Below are 21,335 nucleotides of genomic sequence, written 5' to 3' on the forward strand. Positions count from 1 at the left end.
CCAGCATCCCTGAAGAACCGTGAGCAGAGGGTAGGGTAGGAGGTGGAGAGGCAGGAGCGTGGGCCAGGCAGGGGCTGTTTTCTTCTGGTGCTGATGGAAAGCTAAGGGGCGATTTTAAGCAGGGGAAGGATGCGAGTGACTCATAAAACCAGATCGTGAGTTCTGTGAGTTCAGGACTTGGTTTTCTTGTCTCCCCAGCAACGGAATGAATTTTGGTAAAAGCCTCTCCGGTGGTCTATGGAGAACAGACCAGAAGGAACCAGAGCGGGAAAGCTGCCCCCCGCCCCAAAAATCACCAAGTATCTATCTGAGAGCCTGGAATAGAACACGTCCTCATCAAATACTCAAAGGTTATTTTATAAGAAAGGGAGAGTAAAGACAACCAAAGAGAGCATCCCCTTTTATAAGCACCATAACTCACATGGACCAGACATCGATTTTGGGGCCATATTTCTTCCTGGCAAGAAGTTCGGGGGCGGCATAGGCTGGACTGCCACACTGCGTGCTGAACGGGTCCGAGTGGCCCAGGATCCCAGCACAGTTGCTCAAACCAAAGTCTGCAAAGAGAGGAAGACAAAACCAGCTCCGAATGAGAAAACCGTGAAAAAGAAGAAAAAAAAAAACAACCACCCAAAAAACCAACAAAAAAAAACCAGGGGGCAGCAGGAAAGGAAATATTCTCTCAGGCTAACACATCATTTAGCATCCCCAAAGGAAAACCAGCAGGGGCAGACCCTCATCGCCGGATATGGGTCTCAAGACTGGAAACCGTTTCTATCAGGCCTCACTATAAAATCCAGCTAGAGCTGAAAGTATGTTGAACCAAAACATATTTTCATCAAACCTTGGAAATGAGTCATCCAGGAAAAAGAAAGGCTTCGCTTTCTAGGACTGGGGCGGGAAGAGAGAACGAGCAGAGGCCTTGGAGGCAGCAATCTGGCTTCCCAGTGGCCACGTGGGGAAAAAAGCTGAAGAAAGATCCATTTTCCCTGGCTGGGGTCAGAGTCACCCCAAGTGACATGCGATCCCACCATTTAGAGTTGACTTGTTCGGTTCAACGTTTTCGTTTCATGCAAGTCCCTTAAAAATGCTCCCTGTGCGTGTGGCAACGTATGGGGATTTAAAGAGGGAAAAAAATACACACCCAATGATTTAGAAAACGCTAAGTGTTGGCTGGAAAACTAACGCCAGGAAGACAGCAATGAGAACCGAACTAAGCGACCTCGTAGCACTGCCTTGTTCCCAGATGATTACGGCAAACGGGAAAAACACAGAAGAGGCCACTGTGTCCAAAGCTATGCTGCGTCCAAAGCCTTTTGTGTCGTGTTTACTTTTTTGAGCCTATGAATATGGCAACTGACAGGTAATCAGAGCTGTCTCGGTCCTCATCTGATACCTTCCCTGAATCTTTGCTGATCCCAGAATTAAGATGATGACTTAGGGGCCCCTGGGTGGTTCTGTCGGTTGGGCATCTGACTCTCGATTTCAGCTCAGGTCTCACGGTTTATGGTTTGAGCCCCCCATTGGGCTCTGTGCTGACAGCATGGAGCCTGCCTGAGATTCTCTCACTTCCTCTCTCTGCCCCTCCCCCCTACTCACATTCACTCTTTCTCTGAAAATAAACTTACTAAAAAAAAAAAAAAAAAAGATCATGGGTTCTCTTTGAACTTCCATGTAAATATTATGGTTCTAGTTCCCCAAACAGGAGATTCTGTCCACAGGGCTCAGTGGCCTGGACTGTCTCCACGTCTCGAACAAAACCCTGTACTTTCTCAACTGGCAGGACTTCTATCTGATTTCACTACTGTGTTTTCTCCTTGACCAACGTGTCTCCACCTGCAAAGCACATGACCGCTGTAATAGCTCAGGAAAAGAGGAACACGGGACGCGGTGTGAAGTAACTGTGAGGCCATGAAGTGACTCACACCATGGGTCAACGTGCACCACCAGAAACTCTCCCAACAGTCACTGGCTTAGGCTGTATAATGACAGAGCGTTCCCAAAGAGAACCCCGTCCCCCCGCCGCCACAGGCAGAGCTCAGAAAACTCTTGAAGGCCCTGGGCTTGAAGATGAAGACCCAGAATCTACCCAGGGATGGATGTGGACACCTTTAACTCTTCCTTTGTTTGTGTGTTTTATGATTCCATCTTTTTATCTCATAACTTCCCTTTGCTACCTACCCCCGCCCGGCCTCCATTTCCTTCCCCCACCCAGCCCAGCCCACACCAGTAGGTCCCCCCATAACCTGCCCAAGAAGGCCCCTTCCAGAGCCACAGGACTCTTGGCTTCCCACCGTAGGAGACCTCTGTACAAGAGGATCTGAGGGCCCCTATTCTCAGACCTCACCCTGTAGTATCACCGACACGGGAAAAAAAGGGGGGGGGGTTGTAAGAGGAAAAATCATAGCATGCTTGAAATTGGACGGTGGCTTAAATGCTCTGGGTTTGCAAATCAACCTAAAGGAATTTTAATAAAACAACAAATGCGTAAAGAGCACCATGGAATAAAGATTGTACTATTCGGGGCAACATTTTAAGGGACGTTTCATAAACACTCATGTGAGAAGGCCCAATCTCCTAGGAGTCCCATAAAATCTATCTCCAGATTTCTGACATGAAATCAAAAGACTCCGTGTCTAATCTCAATGGGGTTCCGCTAACAGCAAAGGACCTGCCTCATTCAGGTCACTGAAGCCTCCACTGCGGTCTGTAAAGAATTGCTTGATCCCAAGAGGGCAGGGCGAAGATAGAGAGCAGGTCACCACCCCCTCCCCCCCCACCCTTTGCTCCCAGGCAAGCTCGAGAACACAGTGTCTTGCCGGGTCTGAAGGAATGTTTCAAGAAGATAAATTAGCAGAGGATCTGGTGAGTGGAGGAGATAAAATCTGCATTTTAAATGACTTAGTGTTGACCTAGCCAGAAGGGTTTCATTTAAAATATATTGCAGAGGAATAACCGGCCCTTTTCACACTCATAAGGCTAATTATTAAAATTTTACGCATATGCCTAGAATCAGAATCGAGAAACTAGAGAGAAGTCCGCCTTGCAGTATGTCACATGGGTCTGCCTCAAGTTAGATCTGGCAAACATACATAAGCGAAACATCTTCAGTTTTCTGAAGGCTCCAAAATGAGTCTCACAAAACGCCCAAGTGAACGCTGCGGTGCAAAACTGTTCTCAGCTGGGGCTCTCCCATTATCACCTAAACCATCAGACATCAGACTGTTTTTGTGGAAAGAAAAAAAAAAAATCTTGATGAAATCAGATCTTTCTCCCAGTTAGCTCCAGTTCATTTGAAACGCAGCTGACGCAGCTTTAAGTACATTTATTTAAACCAAATTATTTCAAAGAAAGGAAACTATTAAGGGGAAATGGAAATAACTGTAATCCATCTTTGAAAAACAACCAGGTAATTCCTTTGAAGAAAAGGTTCAAGAGCTTTCAACTTGCAAAGCGACAGTTATAGAAACATTTGATCCAAATGGCCCAAGCTGGGGGGGGGGGGGGGGTTGGAGAGGGAAGGGGATTGGGGGGGGCAAGAAAACGTATGAGACACTGGGCCTTCCTTCCCTCCAGCACCCTCCACCCCCAGTTATTGCCTTTGTGACTGACCCATAGGGAAAAAAGGAGAAAATGTAGATATTGGTAAACACAAGGCAATGCCCAGTTGCCCTTGGGGGCGGTGGGGGAGGGTACTATAATGTCTGTTTTGATTACAAATGTGAGATAAGGCTTTTGGTTTACGCTGCTGCTCACGACAGAACCAGGAGCCACATAAAAGTGCAGATAATGGGAAATCCAGTGATCAGAGCCTCCTTTCCAGCAGTTTTGGAAAACTGTGGTTTCTGACTCCCAGTTTCTGACAGAACCCACTTCAGTCCTGGCTTGGGTGCCGAATCAGCTGCCAAGCTGAGCGGTGAGGACTTGGAGGCATTTGAACAAAAGGGTCCCTGGAACCTAAAGAGCCACCAGCCCACTCTCCTCAAGGGGAACCGTGGGCTCTCATTTAGGTACATCATGTTCCTCTTACTTCTACAGGTCCACTCTAAGAGGGGTTTGCTACCGGGCCAATCTGTGAACTACTTATAAACCTATCCCACTGGGTACAGAGATTGGTTCTTCCAGAATCTTCTGAGCAAACTTCCAGCCAATTAAAATTTCTGTGCTTTCCAACACTGTTCATTCCACAGTACATTTCTAGTTTTAGACATGATGAGCTAGGGCTATCGCTTGGGGAGAAAGAGAGAGCAAGCCCAGAAGGGGAGGGAGGCAAGAGGGAAGGAAAGAAGCTGTAGGTGGCAAACAGCATCACCCCCTGGTGAAAGGCATCGTGCTAGAACAACCAGCCTCAGTCTGGACGATGCGCGGTGCAAAGGGAGTGATTTTAGCTTTTACTATATAATGTACATCCGGCTTTCACGTGGCCTGTTTCCTTACAATCTGCTGCTGTGACGGCAACTTCATCTCTGTCACCTCCACATTTTCTGAAGGCAAGTTACAGGTCAGCCTGCCAGAGAACCTAAACGATCCGCTTTCCTCCATTCCCCACCACCCCCCCACCAGGTCAGGCCTTTGCTTAATGCCACAGATCCCAGAAACAAGGACCAGAAAGACATCCTACGGACATGTCAACGGCTGTCCTGTTGAATGCTTCCATATTTGGCCCTCAGGACGACTAAAATGTAAGAGCAAAACGATAAGAAAATAATTCTTTGAATTGTCCGTTTTAAAGAATATCATCTTTAAAATCTTTTGGGGGAATAAAAAAAACTGGTATCCCCTTGTTAATTTTCTAACAATCCGTATATTCGTTCATTAACACCTATCAGTGGTGCTTAATTACCCAGCCAAGGGGTCTGGAGTCCCAGCAGCCCCTTGCCTCTTTACTGGGTTTTGGGAGCCAATTGTGAGTCCAAAGAATCTAAGTGGTTATTTGAATGATAACGTTTCGGAGAGTCTAGAAATGGATTTCAGTATTTGCCAAACAAAATTCCTTCTTGGGTACGAAAGTTAAACTCACAACATTCTATTGATCTTTCTCTTTCCTCCTAATATAAAGCCTTTTTCAGGCTATTGAGATGGAAGAAATTACTTGCACTTGAGGTGGGAAAGGAAAGAAAGAGCGGAACAGATGATGGCGCTAACATCTGGGTGTAAAAATGATGCCATGAGACTTTTGCCAAGAGCAATCATACAGGCAAACAAAAACGGAATTCTTCTAACAAATGAGTCATGGAGTGAACTCACTTATGGACCCTGAATTATGAACCAATTATGACTCACTCTATCCTGGAACTTCCTTATGATTACCTTCCTTCTAAATTATCCCTCTATGGGGACTTCTCTCTGCACAACCACCAATGTACAATGGGGCTTCAATAAAGATTATAATAAAAAGGGAAGGTTAGTTGGGGTTCCCTTTGATTTCAGCACCCCAGTATTCACTGAAAAGTGAATTAAGTCATGGCTAAGCTAGGAGGAGTACTTCTGAACTAAATAGCATTTTTCACTGTTTTAAAGAAGTTTTATGGTTAATCCAAACAAAAATAGCCCCTCTAAAAGTTCAGATCTATCTGAAGTTATGCAAAGCTGATGTCTGAATAATCCCAAGAACACATAACCAACAAATACTTACTTGTAGCTGTGAAATTCATCTTATGGTCACATTACAGTATATCTACCTTCCTAATTACGTTCATTATTAAAAGCAATTTTCATTTTCAAAACCATTATTGAATATTGGAGGTAAAGGAGATGATCAAGAGTATTATCTGGGATTAGAAATAAACTATGGATACTTTTTTTTTTTAATTTTTTTAAATGTTTTATTCATTTTTGAGATAGGGAGAGACAGAGCATGAACGGGGGAGGGTCAGAGAGAGAGGGAGACACAGAATCTGAAACAGGCTCCAGGTTCTGAGCAGTAAGCACAGAGCCCGACGCGGGGCTCGAACTCACGAACAGTGAGATTGTGACCTGAGTCGAAGTCGGACGCTTAACCGACTGAGCCACCCAGGCGCCCCTATGGATACTTTTCAAAGTCAATAATCCAGCAATAAATGAGAATTGACAACACAACACTTAAAGAATAGTCTTGCCATGGGGCTCAGTTGGTTAAGCGTCCGACTTTGGCTCAGGTCATGATCTCGCGGTCCGTGGGTTCAAGCCCCGCATCGGGCTCTGTGCTGACAGCTCAGAGCCTGGAGCCTGCTTCCGATTCTGTGTCTCCCTCTTTCTCTGACCCTCCCCTGTTCATGCTCTCTGTCTCAAAAATAAATAAATGTTAAAAAAAAAAAAATAGTCTTGCCTTAAAAAAAAAAAATTCGTACATGGATGACTGGACTGGGTGGCTCAGTCAGCTGAGCATCTGACTCTTAATTTCAGCTCAGGTCATTATCTCATGGTTCGTGGGATTCAAGCCCTGTGTCGGACTCTGTGCTGTGTCAGCACAGAGCCTGCTTAGAATTCTCTCTCCCTCTCTCTCTGCCCCTACCCCACTCATGCTCTCTCTCTCTCTCTCTCTCTCTCTCTCTCTCTTTAAAAATAAATAAATAAACTGAAAAAAAGATTTTTTTTAAAGTCATACCAATCAGCTTGATATTATTGTCTTCATCCAGTAGCAAATTTTCTATCTTCAAGTCCCTGAAATAAACAAAACCACAGCATATTTCAGATAGACATTTGAAATAGTAGAATAACATTTTTCTTCTGAAGGCAAACAAACCGTTTAGAGCCGCTCTGAACCAACCCAAAACGCTCTCTGCCAAAACTCACACAAGCGGTAAGTAAATATTTACAAACATGATATAATTAATTGCTGCAGGCCGAAGAAGCCAAAGGGTTTCAGAAAAGCAGAGAGCACTAAGGGCAGAACACATCATGAGAAGTTTCCGGAAGAAGTGGGATCAAAGCTGAAACTTGGAATTTAAATAGACGGGGTTGGAAGAGAGTGGAAGGCATCATTCAAGACAGGCGCTGCCTGAGCAGAAATACACATGTGGCCACATGTTTGTGAGACAGTGAGTAACACCAGCCCGGGGAAGGAACACATTTGGGGAAGGTGCTAAATAAATAAATAAATAAATAAATACTGTGGGGCACCTGAGTGGCTCAGTTGGTTGAGCATCTGACTTCAGCTCAGGTCGTGATCTCGCGGTTTGTGAGTTCGAGCCCCGCGTCGGGCTCTGTGCTGACAGCTCAGAGCCTGGAGCCCGCTTCGGATTCTGTGTCTCCCTCTCTCTGCCCCTTCCCTGCTCATGCTCAGTGTCTCTCTGTCTCTCAATAATAAATAAACATTAAAAATAATTTGTTTTACATGTTGAAAGCTGACATCATTTATCAGTCCTACAAACTCCATGCTTGGAGCCCCAGTGTCATCCACAAATTGGCAGGTAAGAATAATCTATTTAAGCAGGCAGGTATTGCGGTGGGCAGAAAAATGGACTCCAAAGATGTCAGGGTCCTAATCCCTTATACTATGCTTGAGTAAAGGTTAACTGTTACATGCCTAAAGGGAATGAAGTTTGCAAATGGAATGAAGATTGTTAACGGACCGGTGGGTGACTCTGATCATTGACACTAAGGTGGCTTGAAGAGGGGGAAGGGAGAAGTGTACTCAGGGTCATGCTGAGTGAGAGGTGCCTGCGGTATCTGTGTTAGCTGACTGTAAGCTCCCAGAAGGCAGGGAACATGTCTGCCCTGCTTACCACTGTACCCCCAGTGCCTTTGTACATCCCAGGTACTCAGTAAGTACGAATGAATCTACGTTACCAAAGAGATTGTTTTGGATTTTGGAAGAAGAAAATGGAGCAAAAGTATACATGTGGTCATCAAAACCATTGAGGCCGATGATTACAGTCCAAGCATCTTTAAGTTGTAGCCTGTCCACTCAGGCACACCTTGAGTATTAGATATGTAAGAATATTCTTTTATACACACACACACACACACACGCGCGCGCGCGCGCTCTATTCCACTGTTTTGAAACCCACAGCATTCTTGGTCTAGTTTATTTTTCCCACTTTTGAACAGAGGCACAGGCAAAAGAAATCCTTCTTCCTCATATCTCTACCAAAGGAATAGAATAGCAGAATCATGATAAGCAAAAATGGCAACCGATAATACTACGTCAAAGTCATGAGACAAAAGGGAGCTTTCGCTAGGGCTTTTGGTAAACGGGAAAGCAGTGTCCCATTTAACGAGGACAGTTGCTCACAGCTCAGTCCTAACACCGCCAGCTCATCATTTTCTCCAAGAGAATCTAGCAATCTGGACTTTATCCCAATTTTTAAATGTTGGCAACAAATTCACATTTAAAACAGTAACAGCCACATTGCATAGGCCAAACTTGCAGGCAAGTTACCTCCGGCAAACTACCAATTTTCAACCTCAGTTGGGGAGCTGAGCCTTGAAAGGACAGGAGATCGCCCAGGGAGAGGATGAAGGGCAGGGGGGGAGGAGATTGGGGGTTGGGGGTTGGGGAGAAGAACCAAGGACAACATGCTGGTGAAGGGAGGGGGGGGAGGGAAAGCCCGGGACACAGTTGTCACAGGAACAATAAAGGGAAGCATTTCAAGTTGGGAGAAGAAAAGGAGTCAAGGGAGAAAAAAAGGTGAGCTCTATAAAACATCCAACGTCTTTCAAAATTGGGAGGTGGCTGGTAGCTTTAGGGCTGCATACTTGGGTGAGAAAGGGGAGGTCTGCTTTGAAACCCGCAGCTAGGGCATATGGATATCCCCCCACCCACATGCACCCACCAACGGGAGGAAGATCTGTGTCCCTTCGCTTCAATCCAGTGGAAACAATGCACAGACTATATAAAACCTATGTCAGCCTTTAAAAGGGATCATGGAGGGGCGCCTGGGCAGCTCAGTCGGTAAAGCGTCTGACTTTGGCTCAGGTCAGGATCTCACAGTTCATGGGTTCAAGCCGCACGTCAGGCTCTGTGCTGACCGCTCAGAGCCTGGAGCCTGTTTCAGATTCTGTGCCTCCCTCTCTCTGACCCTCCCCCGTTCATGCTCTGTCTCTCTCTGTCTCAAAAATAAATAAACGTTAAAAAAAATTTTTTTTTTTTAAATAAAAAAAAAATATTGTTCCTATACCCTCACATTTCATGAAACAATTTTACTGAAACTTGTCAGGACAGGGATGACAGAGCCTTCCTTTGGTGTTACCAGGGTCGCATGACCTTGTGGTGGACTGGATGTTTGTGATAATGCACTTTGTGAATACTGGCGGGTAGTCTCAGCACAAGCCATTTGAATAATAAGCACCTATTTAAAATCTCTACAAATCAACAACTCGATGAATTGTTTTTAGAGTTGTCGCAGACCCTCACAACTGTGAGGTTATGACCCTGAAAGTTATTATTAAAGCCGTGTAAAACGTCCTGGCCTGCCTTTCTATTCGTTTCCTCGGGTGAAACGAATAGTGAAAATTAGACACTTCCTCTTTTCTGAAGAGAAGTAGGACATGATCTAATTTGACCTTCTATTCAAGCATTTACGGTAATTCCAAAAAAACTGCACGTACACACAAAACACTGGGCCAGCAATAGCCCAAACTGTGATCCTGTGCAAACTGATTATAAAGCAGCTGTGCTATTTAAATCTAAAGGAAGGCCACAGTTTGTTTCCAGCGAAATTAAACCTCTTTCCCTGGAAAGAATGGAAGCCACACTAAGGCATTAAAGGAGAAATTTGGTTCAGAACATACACTATGGAGAAAAACAATTGAGAGAGGTGAGGTATAAGAAAGCAACTGCCAAGAATTACAAAGCTAAGCTGGATAATTCTGGGCCCACAAAAGCCTAGTGAACAACCACAATGATGAGAAGAATGATATAAATGGAAGACTAAAAATAAGAAAAAATGCAAAAGAGGGGGAAAAAATGCCCACTTTTGAAATTGGGGAAATGTCATAAAACCAGGGGAGTAAGTATAAAATGTAATTGTTGGGCAAAGTGAGAAAAATATAATCAGTTTTCATTTCCACCCACCGATCCCATAGTACCTACCCTTAGGACAAATGCTCAGAACAAACCTGTTACTCGGTTGTTTACCTATTTATTACCCTTCTGCCAATGTTTCTAAATGTTTCAGACTGCCTAAACCTTCCAGGACTAAAGGTGAGCTACATTAGTCTCTGTTCAGGAAAGGAGTGTACCTCATCTACCCAAATGAAAGGAACATTCCACAACTTCTGGCTTTATCTATTGCTACCTTCTGCCTTGTCTTGAAATACATCTAGAAGGAGGGGGAGAATATTTTCCTTCTCTTCAGGAAGAAAGGCTTTAACATCATGTTTTTAAAAGTAGCTTTTGCATCGGTATTTACCCAAAAGAGTCAAAAACTTTTTTATTTTACTTTATAGGAGAGGGAAAGAGAGAATCTTAAGCAGGCTCCACGCTCAATACGGAGGCCTACGTGGCACTTGATCCCACAAACCTGGGATCATGACTTGAGCTGAAGTCGGGAGTGGGGATGCTCAACCGACGGTGCCAGCCAGGCGCCCCAAGAATCCGAAACTTGTGGACAGGAATGTTCATAGGAGCTTTATTCATAATTACCAAACCCTGGAAGCAACCAAGCTGTCCACAAGGAGATGAATGGGTAAACAAACTGGGTGGTCCACCCAGACAAGGGAAAGTTAATTCAGCAATAAGAAGGAATGAGCTACCAAGTCATGAAAAGCCACGGAGGAACCTAAATGCATATGATTGAGTGAAAGATGCCAATCTGAAAAGGGCTACGTACTGTGTGATTCCAACCATATGACCTTCTGGAAAAGGCAAAAACATGGAGGCAGTAAAAAGATCCATGGTTGCCTGAAGGAGGAGAAGAAGAGGTGGCCCATAATTTTCAGAGGTGGTGAAGTTATTACGATGCCGACATCGGGCATTTGTCAAAAGCCACAGAACTGCACAGGGCGGAGAGAACCCTAATGTAAACTATGGGCGTTAGCTAATAATAATGCATCAACATTGGTCCATCAATTCTAACAAATGTACTACGCTATCACAAGATATTAACCGGGAAAACCATGCGGAAGGGGGGTGGGAAGGCATGTGGGAACTCTACAGTTTCAGCACCATTTTTCTGTAACCCTAAAACTGCTCTAAAAAAAAAATAAAATCTATTAACTCTTTAAAAGTAGCTTTTGGATATTTTTCTCCCCTCCTAGGAGATCAGTACTAGGAATGTTACCGCTACAAGCAAGTGCCTCACTCAGGATGTTCACTTCGGGGAACCCTTACCACCTGAAATTAATTACGAGCCCCATTTGGCACAGTGGACCACTCAGACCCTCTGCCCAGCTCTTCAACAACTGACCCCAGAGACCACAAATATTCCCAGGAGACCACAAAATTGAGAGACATCTTCTTGAATAATAAGAGGGATGAATCTATCCATGAGGTTTTAGCGGTAGCATATTTCACTGCATCTTTTTAAAAACAAACAAACAAAAATACTGGCAGGCCTCTGTTATCCAGAAAACCGCCCTGTGGTCCCTGTGAAAAGATGCTACTTACACTAGCCCCATCCCCGAGAACAAGATATTTGGCTCTGGTAAGCGTGAGATTTGCCATTTGGGAAGGAACGTTCTGACAGCGGACTGGTTCGCACTTGATGAGGGAGGCAATCCTCAATTTCACAGCAGTGTCCCTCGATCAGATTCATCACTTTATGGAGGGGAGAGAGAAGTAGGAGGCTCCTCCCACAGTCTTGCAGTGTGAGCAGGTCTTCCCTGTGGCTGGCAAACTGCAAGTTCGGAGTGAACTTAAGCCTCGGAAGAGAAGAGAAGGAAAGAAAGTGGTCCCTGGATGGCGGGAGCAGGCAGGGGGTGGTGAAAACAGCTTTTTCTTGGCCAAAGGGGCTTCAGAGAGGAGACAGAGAGAGGGGATGGGGCGTGGCCTAATACAAGGGGGCACCAGAGGATCGGGTTACCTGGACAGTGTTGGGGCGGGGCACCTGAGTCTTGAGAATTTACCAAAAGCAATTACTGTGTGTCTTGGGAACAAAGGAGGGAGCTTGGCCCAGAAAAGACCACCAGGGGCCCAGGCACAGAGCCTTCTCTGGACACCGGGCTGTTCCAGGAGCAATGCCCAAGGGCCTCATCATCACAGAGCTCTGGAGACCTGACACCGGGTCTCAGTCTCTACTAAGCTTGGGGAAGGGGGAGACTGAGAGGGGTTGATGGGTGTTTCTCGGGAGACTGAGAGGGCCCGAGGGGAGAGCCCTAATCACCAGCCCTTTGTTCTAGTTTATTTCAAAAGCACAAGCTCCAACAGGCCGTGACTAGCAATTAAAGGTCCACCCACAGGCTACCAAGTGTGCCCCTCGCCTTCCTTCCCCCTGCACCCACCCACTCACCCAAACTCTCCTTGCATTTCTTGAACCATGGTAACCTCCAAACCTTCCAAGGTTTGGAGGCCAGCCGCCAAGAACTCCAGCCACAGCCCTCCCAGACAGAGGGGTGTGCTTTGGGGAGGGCTCTGTTGCCATAACAAACATAAGGGGTCCTGGCGCTCAGTGTGTGAGGAGAGGAGAAGCAGCCGCTGGGACCCTTCAGGGAAGGCGGCCAGGAGAGTACTGGGGAGGTGGAGAGTGGGCGTGTGTGCCTGCACAGGTGTGCCTGTGGGTGGCCATGTCTGCGTGCGCGTATGTGTGTGCACGGATGATCATTGTGTATGTGGGCATGCATGTGTGTGTGCGTGCGTGTGGTGTTGCATGCATATGTGCATGTGTGCGTGCTCGTGTGTGCATGCTTCTGTGTATGTAGGTGAGCGTGTACACGCGTGCACACATGAGCGCACTTGCGTGCACGCACATACAACCAGAACACTGGGGAGGAAGTGAAGGAAGGGGCTCTCCACCGGCCTCCCCAAGGCCCTTTCCAGCCAGTACGGTCAAAGGTCAGGCCTCTAACAAACCTCAGGCCAAGTCACAGAGACCCCAGGTGCCACTCGGGTGGAGACAAAAGATGGAAGTGAAGACATGAGCGCAAGGCGCCTCCAAGAGGGGGGCAGCGACCCGGGGCAGAGACGCTGAGCACAGTCCCGGCCCCAGACCTGGCAGCTGGAGACAAGGACCGACAGGCTCTCTAACTGACCGTCCCGTGGCCCTGGGCAAGTAGTTTAAACTCCGAGCATCTGATTCTGCTTTGAAAAACGGCGTCCCAAGAGTAGCTACCTGGCAGGGCCCTTAGCAGGAGGGAAACTGAGCCCCACTGTCTTGTGGCCACTCCCAGGCTAACCTACCATTGGCAGAGATGAGGATAATAAAGGTGCTAAGACCAAGTGCCCTCCTCTGGAGGAGAGCCCAGAAAAGACTTAAAAAGGTGATTAATTGGGTGATAAGGAAACAGCACTGGGGGCCATTAGCCCTCCACGGAAAGGTCAGAGAGAAAGAGCCCAGGGGGTGGCCAGAGCAAGCTCATACAGGATCAGGTCTGGAGGAGACATTGGTGCCTGTGGAGATTGATTTTAGCAATAAGCTAAGAATAAAGCATCCAAGGGGCACCTGGGTGGCTCAGTCGGTTAAGCGGCCGACTTCGGCTCAGGTCACGATCTCGAGGTCCGTGAGTTCGAGCCCCGCATTGGGCTCTGTGCTGACAGCTCAGAGCCTGGAGCCTGTTTCAGATTCTGTGTCTCCCTCTCTCTGACCTTCCCCCGTTCATGCTCTGTCTCTCACTGTCTCAAAAATAAACGTTAAAAAAAAAAATTTAAATTAAAAAAAAAAAAAAAAGAATAAAGCATCCAAGAAAAGCACCTAACTCCCCAAGGCCATAGGCATTTTGCAGGAAACGAGTTTTTGGGGGGTTAGGTTTATCTTCAAAAGCACTGTATTAAAAGCAAATGATTTCTTAATCACGGATTTACTTACAATATGGGCATTCTGATAAAACACAAGAATAATTTGTGAAGCACGTACCTGATTTATTTATTCAAAATGAAACCTTTATTGAATTCCTCCAATGCTCCAGATATGAACTGTTTATAAAGTGAAAGAGCTACTCACTCACTAAAAAGATGATACTCTACAAATTGGGGCCTAAAAATAAACAAACTGGTACTAAGTCAATGAAGAAACGCCCCCCCCCTTTTTTTTTTTGCTTTTTTTTTTTTTTAAGTTTACTTATTTTTGAGAGAGAGGGGGAGAGAACGAGCAGGGGAGGGCCCAAGAGAGAGGGAGAGAGTCCCCAGCAGGCTCTGCATTGAACCGACACCCAAGAGTTGGGACATTTAACCGACTGAGCCACCCAGGCGCCTGGAAACTCCTTTGATATTCTAGGGACGATATGGAATATTCCAGAATGAACTGGCTGCCAAAAAGCTTCCATCCCAGTGCTAACTCTGACACTAGCTGTAGTCATTCAACTGGCCTTCATTCATTCCACGAAGTCTTGCTGTATGCTTCCTGGGCTGCACGCTGGGCTACCTGTGGCCTGTGCAGAAAACAGATACCAAACAAGAAAGCTACCGTTTGAAAAGTTTGGAAAGCAAAGTAGAAATGCAGTGTGGGTCTAGGACCAGGGACCTAGCCTGGAGAGCCTCCTGGAGGAGGTGATCTTAGAACAAGGACCTGAAGAATGAGCAGGGCAGGATGAGGTACTCCATACTTACTGCCTCAGTTTGGACACTTAACGTGAATGGACTAATTGAATCCTCATGACAACCACGTGAAGTGGATGACCCATTATCCCTATTGTGTAGAGAGGCACATAAGCCTGAGCGATTTGCCCAGGGCAGCTTTTAAGTGGCAGAACCAGCACGTGGGTGCAGGCGGTCTGGCTTCGGAATCAATGCCGCTGATCACCCTGCAACCCGCTCCATAAAGTTGCTGCGTTAGAGCTTTGTGAAATCTCATAGTTCCGATCCGATTTTTTAAACCCAGCTCAACACAAAACCTTTGCTAAATGTGACCAGCGTCTCTAGGTGTGTGCGGTCTCTCAGCAGAAGGCCCAGGGATCCCAAACAGTTGCTGAATGTAAGCAGAAGTCACCCCCTCCTCGTCCACCTTTCCTGCCCTCCCCTCTCCAAGAAAACCTGCAAGTTAAAAGAACTCAATGCCCCACCACTGCGTGGTGTGCCTGCTTCTTGTCAGGCCCAAGAGAACAAAGGAGTGTCCCTTCTCTTCCACCACATTCCTCTTGAGCAGAGAGGGCCCTTTCTTGATATTGATGAATGAGGAAGGTCACGGCCCTGGGAGTGGCAGTGTTGACGTACATCCAAACACAGGCTCACACTCCCTTTGATCATGTGTCTCTCAGCCCTGGTCCTGCGGGCCCCCTCGGCTCCTCTCTTCCTGCTCAGGGATGGCGGTATTGTGTTACACTGTTACGTTTTGTCTGTACGGTTTGATTGGACTTTGTTATTTTGAATGAACCGATGAATCTCAAATTAGCCTGTCCTCGGAATCACACTTTTCATTGACTGACGTTAAGAGTCAACGCTCTATCTACAACAGGCAGATCATCAGGTTTGGGCACCGTGCTGGGCGAGCACGTTTGAGAGAAAGAAAAAAAAAAAAATCGGTATATTTTAAACGTGGAGTTTTCTCAGGCCATCCTAACACGGAGTAATGAAGAAATCAGACCATACTCTACTTTTCTAAAAGTCGGCCACAGCCATACGATAGCAAAAGACAAGCCGGCAGGCCCAGTGTAAAATGAATTTCTCTGCCAGCTGCTAAGGGAACCTTGCTATATACAGCTTTAGTTTCCTTTTCTCTTTTTCTGCTTACAATATTTACATGATTTTTAAAGATTTCCTGCCTGTAAAGGATATTTCAGTAGTTCCGAGTAGACAATTAAATATTTAGATTTCATATCACAGGAAACAAGGGCTTTGCCAAGCATTAAGCTGATGAGAATACAAGGATATAGTATCAGCCTAATCAGGAACTGTGCTGTTAGAGCATCCTCTAACACACTAACCAAAAGCCTTTTAAATCACTGGACAGGCACAGTCACCAAAACTCACCCTAAATCCTTTTGGGATGATGATCCAGTCTATTTGCTCAGAAATCTTCCCACGAGGGACTCCCAGGGCATCTCTGAAATACCATACTCTTTTATTCATTCGAAGAATCTAACTTCAAAATAATTTATGAAACAACAGTTTCAAACAGAGAGGGAGGCAACAAACTGAGGGTTGATGGGGGCGAAAATGGGTGATGGGCATTGAGGAGAGCACTTGTTGGGATGAGCACTGGGAATCACGGGAATCTACCCCCACAACCAAGAGCACACCATATACGCTGTGCATTAGCCAACGTGACAATACATTACATTAAAAAAATAATTTAAAACTCTGGTAAATACAAAAAAGAAAGAAAGAAAGAAAAAGAAATCCATTTCTTCTTTGCAGCCTACAGGAGAGAAGCTGCCACCATGGGAAAGGGCTACAGTAAAGGCTATACCAGCGGTGACTAGGTCATGTATGCTGTTAGTGGTACAGAATTTGGGAAAGTCAAGACATTCAGCTAGAGTCAGCCCATGAGTCTCGCCTGCATGATCATGTTCCTGTGATGTCTCCACCACCTAACCACCCACGTCCGTGCGCACTGGTGCTCATTAACATGATCGCCAGAGAGAAAAACAAAGGACTCCTCCCTCAACGACACCTATGTTTCCAAATTCCCCTAACTTTGAAAGATCTGAGCCTCTACCATCGCCGGCTTATGAACACCTTTCCAAGGACAGAAAAAGAAGGAGAATGTCAGAGATCAGAGGAAGAAAAGCACACCGTCTTTGCTATCAAAACATGATTAAATTCATTCCTTTGACGTCCTGACAGTAATTGTGCCGAGAGGGATGGGAATCTGTTAAAATGACTTTAAAAGCGTTGTTGAGAATTTCCTGCGGGAGAAGACGGTGAGCATGCACTGGATTTCCCTTTGTTGTCCTCAGGATCCTGCGAAGCTGGGCGCTCAGCTGGTTTTTGACAGCTCAAAACCCTTGTAATGACACCCCGAGACCTGCAGAAAGCTTGGACCCCCCGTTCTATTTGCCACTCTGACCAGCAGAGTCAGTAACCCAAGCTGATTCATTCGTGAGGTCTCTGCCTTTGTCTGCTTAATAAACAAAGCTAGAACCAGGCACACTCACGGCCATTGTTCTCCTGTAGGGGCAGAGCTGTGACACGGCAGGCCGCACCAGGGTATTGATGGAAAGAGCCACAAATAGTGTTATTACCTTAAAATTTCCGAACGTTCCCTTCCCTGCTGACCGGAACTCAAAGAGTTCCAATGAGGCGTGATTTCATGACAACATGTGTGACTAAGAAAACATGTACACGGAGAGACTGTCACCTCAGTGAGGAACCGATCTGCCTGAATGATGCCTGGCCAAGGCCCTGGAATCGCTCTGAGCCAGGGGACCTCCCCCACCATGTCCACAGGCTTAAGCACCACGGGGTAGAGCATCCAATCCCATTAGTAAGGAAAGGCCCTCTTCACCTTGAAAGCCTACAAGCTCCGTTAATTAAAGGCCTAGAGCTGCTTTCTTCACTGATCAGAATATGAATGGCTTTCAAACACATAAAATGCACCGTTAGAAGCTGAATTTTTAAAAATATGTGTCTACTGGGGCCTCCGGCTGGCTCTGTTGGTTAAGCGTCCGACTCTTAATCTCTCTCAGCTCAGGACATGATCTTGAGGTTCCTAAGCCTGAACCCCCTGCCGGGCTCTGTGCTGACAGCGTGGAGCCTACTGGGGATTCTCTCTCTCTCTCTCTCTCTCTCTCTCTCTCGCTCTCGCTCTCTCCCCATCTCTGCCCTTCTCCCGCTTGCACACGCTCACACACTCTCTCTCTCTCAAAACAAATAAGTAAACTTAAAACACACACACACACACACACACACACACACGTGTGTTTATTCAAAAGGTCAAATGCAGAGTTAACATATAACCTAGCAGCTCCTTTGCTAAAAGCAGAATTCTTCAAAAGAAGTGAAAACACATGTTCATGCTGTAACTTGCAAATGAGTGTTCATAACAGCATTGTTCATAATAGACAAAGGTACAAACAACCCCACAGCTGTTTGTTTCCTTTTATAAGAAATGTCCAGAGCAGACAAATCCACAGACAGAAAGTAGATTAGTGGTTGCCAGGGGCTGGCAGGAGGCAGGAATGGAGAGTGGCTGTTGATGGGTACAGGGTTTCTTTTTTGGAGTGATGAAAATATTCTAAAATTAGTGGCAATAGTTGCACAACTCTGCTACGATGCTAAAAATGCCTGAACCGTACGCGTTAAAATAGTGGCTTTCGTGGTATGTGAATTGTACCTCGATACAAAACAATTTTTAAACATGGGGCACCTGGGTGGTTCAGCTGGTTAAGTGTCTGACTCTTGGTTTCGGCTCAGGTCATGATCTCACAGTTTTGTGAGGCTGAACCCCAAGTCGATCTCTGCCCGGGCAGCGTGGAGCCTGCTTGGGATTCTCTCTCTCTCTCTCTCTCTCTCTCTCTGCCCCTCCTGTGCTCACACTGTTTCTGTCTCTCTCAAAATAAATAAACTTTTATAAATAAATAAATAAATAAATAAATAAAATGATAATCAATTAAATGTGACCCTAAGTTTTCTCAACAGCCCAGAGTAATTACTGATTATAATTGCAAGAAGGAAGAAGTATGAATTTATTGGTAAAGTCAACATTTTCTTGGGGGTAAAAAAAAGGGCACTTTTTAAATATTTTTCTTTCTTTTGCTTTCATTGTATTTTAATACAGCACTCAAAATAGGCCCCCACCACCCACGGCAACATTGCTAGGCATGCTATTTCCATTCACTTTTCCTTGTGGTGCTCCCCCTCAGGAGGGAACAGACTGTTAAAAAAAAAAAAAAAGTTTGACTTTCATAATCATTTGCAAGGTTAGTCTGGCTCATGAGACACACCCCTTACTTTTAAGAGCAAATTCACAATTTAAACGGTGATTCAAGGGGCGCCTGGGTGGCTCAGTCGGTTGAGCATCAGACTTCGACTCAGGTCATGACCTAACAGGCTCGTGAGTTTGAGCCCCGCATCGGGCTCTATGCTGACAGCTCGGGAGCCTGGAGCCTGCTTCGGATTCTGTGGCTCCCTCTCCTTCCCTGCCCCTCCCCTGCTCATGCTCTGTCTCTCTCTCAAAAAAAAAAAAAAGAAAAAAAAAAAATGGTGATTCAGTTCTGTTGAATAAAACAGCTACTACCATATGTAAAGCAAATACAACAAAAGCATCATCTGCAGCACCAGCTGAAAAACCATCCCATGCCACCTTAACATTGATTTGAGCAGCCAACACTTACATGTATGGACCCAGCACTGTTCTCAGCACTTTTCATAGATTAACTCATTGCATTCTCTACACAGACCCTTACAACAACCATGAGACAAGGCATCATTCCTCTTCCCATTTTACAGAAGAAGAGACTGAAGTTCAGCATGGTGAAGTAACTTGCCCAGGGTCACACAACTGTGGAGGGGTAGAGCCAGGATGCAAACCCTGGCACCCTGGTTTCAGAGGTCACTCTTTCCACCCCACGATGGCACCAACCCAGCTCACAAAACAATCCCCCGACACAAAAATCCGGAGACGGTGCACAGCATGCTGCAACAATTCAGCCTTGCCGAGAGTGCACTGACCCGCTGTGCTGTCCGCTCAGCACAGAGTCGGTGATCGTGAGCGTGGCACGGCCCTTACCTGTGGACCACCCCAGCCCGGTGCAGGTGCTCCACGGCAGAAATGAGCTGCCGGATGTATCTGCGGGCTTCAGACTCCTCTAGCCGCTTCTTCTCATAGATCTTGTGCATCAGGTTGCCTCCAGGGCACAGCTCCATGACCAGGTAGTAGCTATTTTCCGTCTCCAAGATATCAAGGAGCTGGGTGATGTTGGGGTGGCGGATCATCTGCTGAATCTGCCCCTCTCGCCGAAGGTTTTTGGTGACGTAAGTGTCCTTTTTGGCTCTCTTCTTGTCAATGACCTTTATGGCCACCTGAGGAGACACCGAGAACATGGCTGTTGTCAGACGCTGCAAAGGTTATTCCCTAACTAGGCACAAGAACCCTAGGAAAATACATAGCTACTCGTCTGTACCGGGGGACAACCCCCTCATCTAAAAATAGCATCCAGGGGGAAAAAAAACCCAAAAATGTAACATCAGGAACCAGACCCGATTATTGAGGAAGAGAGTGAAATTCACTTAGGCCAACTTGGACGGTCTGGAAGGCTCAGTGAAGAGTCAGTGTCAAACTTGGTTATCCCCGGCGTGAAATGCCAAGTTCCAGCCCAGCCAAGGGCCTCTCCTGGCTCCCTCTCAGGCTGAGCCGTCATCCATCCGGGGGCTGGATTCCCCCAGGCCTCCACTTCTGACAGTCAAATCTGCCCTCATCTTTTGTTCCAGGTGGAGGACGCAATGCCCTCTCCTTCCTCCCGCCACGGAAGAGCGTCCTTTTCTTTCCCTTGGCGAGCCATGGCTCACGTTAGCTCTTGGCCCCTATGTCAGGGTGCAGCCAGTTGGTGGCCCGCAATTGTGTCTCAGCTGCTCACAGGACACCGCTCCTGGGTCACTGCCCTCACAAGCAACGTGTCACAGGCACAGACCCTCCAGCCTCCTGCAAAGGCAGGGAAAGGCAGGGACGGGGGTGGAGATGGTCTTTCCCAGCCAAATCTGCACCCCTTCCCTTTGGCGGGCTTCACCTCTCTGCTCACCAGCTCACCAGGACCTAAAACACACCCCTGTTTTTGCCCTCTCCCGTCTTCACTCCTCTCGCTAGGAGACCAGTCGGTGACATCATGTCGCTTCCTCCTGCTGATGCCTCCTCACCTGTCCTTCCTCTGTTCCCATGCCACCGGTCAGGCTCATTTAGGACTGTGCCTCCTATCCCCCAGACGGACCATTTCTGTGACTCAAAGTTGTTTGGGACATTCCCAAAGCAAGGGACATTCCCGTGCAAGGCTCTCAAGCCAGAGGCCCCGCAGGACAAAAAAGAGTGGGTTTTCCACTTCTATTTATTTCCTTTTTTTGTGATTGTACTTTGTCACTTTCATAATATACCCCATATATTACTACCAAGTTATGACACAGATAAAAAAACATAAATGATTGAGGGGCGCCTGGGTGGCCCAGTAGGATAAACATCCGACTCTCAGTCTGGGCTCAAGTCATGATTTCACAGTTGAGGGGGATGTCGTATCCAGCTCCGCCCTGGCAGTGAGGGGCCTGCGTGGGATTCTCTCTCTCCTTCTCTCCACCCCTCCCCTGCGCTTGCTTGCTTTCTCTCTCAAAATAAAGAAATAATAAATAAATGAATGCTTGACTGATAGATGATTGATAGATAATATTTATAGTGAGC

General features: G+C 46.5%; 1 protein-coding gene across 2 annotated transcripts in view; it reads right to left on the reverse strand.

Moving 5' to 3' along the window:
• HUNK (hormonally up-regulated Neu-associated kinase) overlaps positions 1 to 21,335 on the reverse strand; it is a 113,515-nt gene that overhangs the window by 48,853 nt on the left and 43,327 nt on the right. For both annotated transcript variants that reach the window (XM_053220638.1, XM_053220637.1), the window contains exons 2-4: positions 19,683 to 19,975; positions 6,587 to 6,642; positions 422 to 557 (exon numbers count right to left, since the gene is read on the reverse strand). In XM_053220638.1, coding sequence (XP_053076613.1) covers positions 422 to 557; positions 6,587 to 6,642; positions 19,683 to 19,975 — 485 coding nt within the window. The remainder of the gene's footprint in view (positions 1 to 421; positions 558 to 6,586; positions 6,643 to 19,682; positions 19,976 to 21,335) is intronic.

Source organism: Acinonyx jubatus, chromosome C2 (genome assembly GCF_027475565.1).
Source record: "Acinonyx jubatus isolate Ajub_Pintada_27869175 chromosome C2, VMU_Ajub_asm_v1.0, whole genome shotgun sequence".
NCBI classification, from domain to species: Eukaryota; Metazoa; Chordata; class Mammalia; order Carnivora; family Felidae; genus Acinonyx; species Acinonyx jubatus.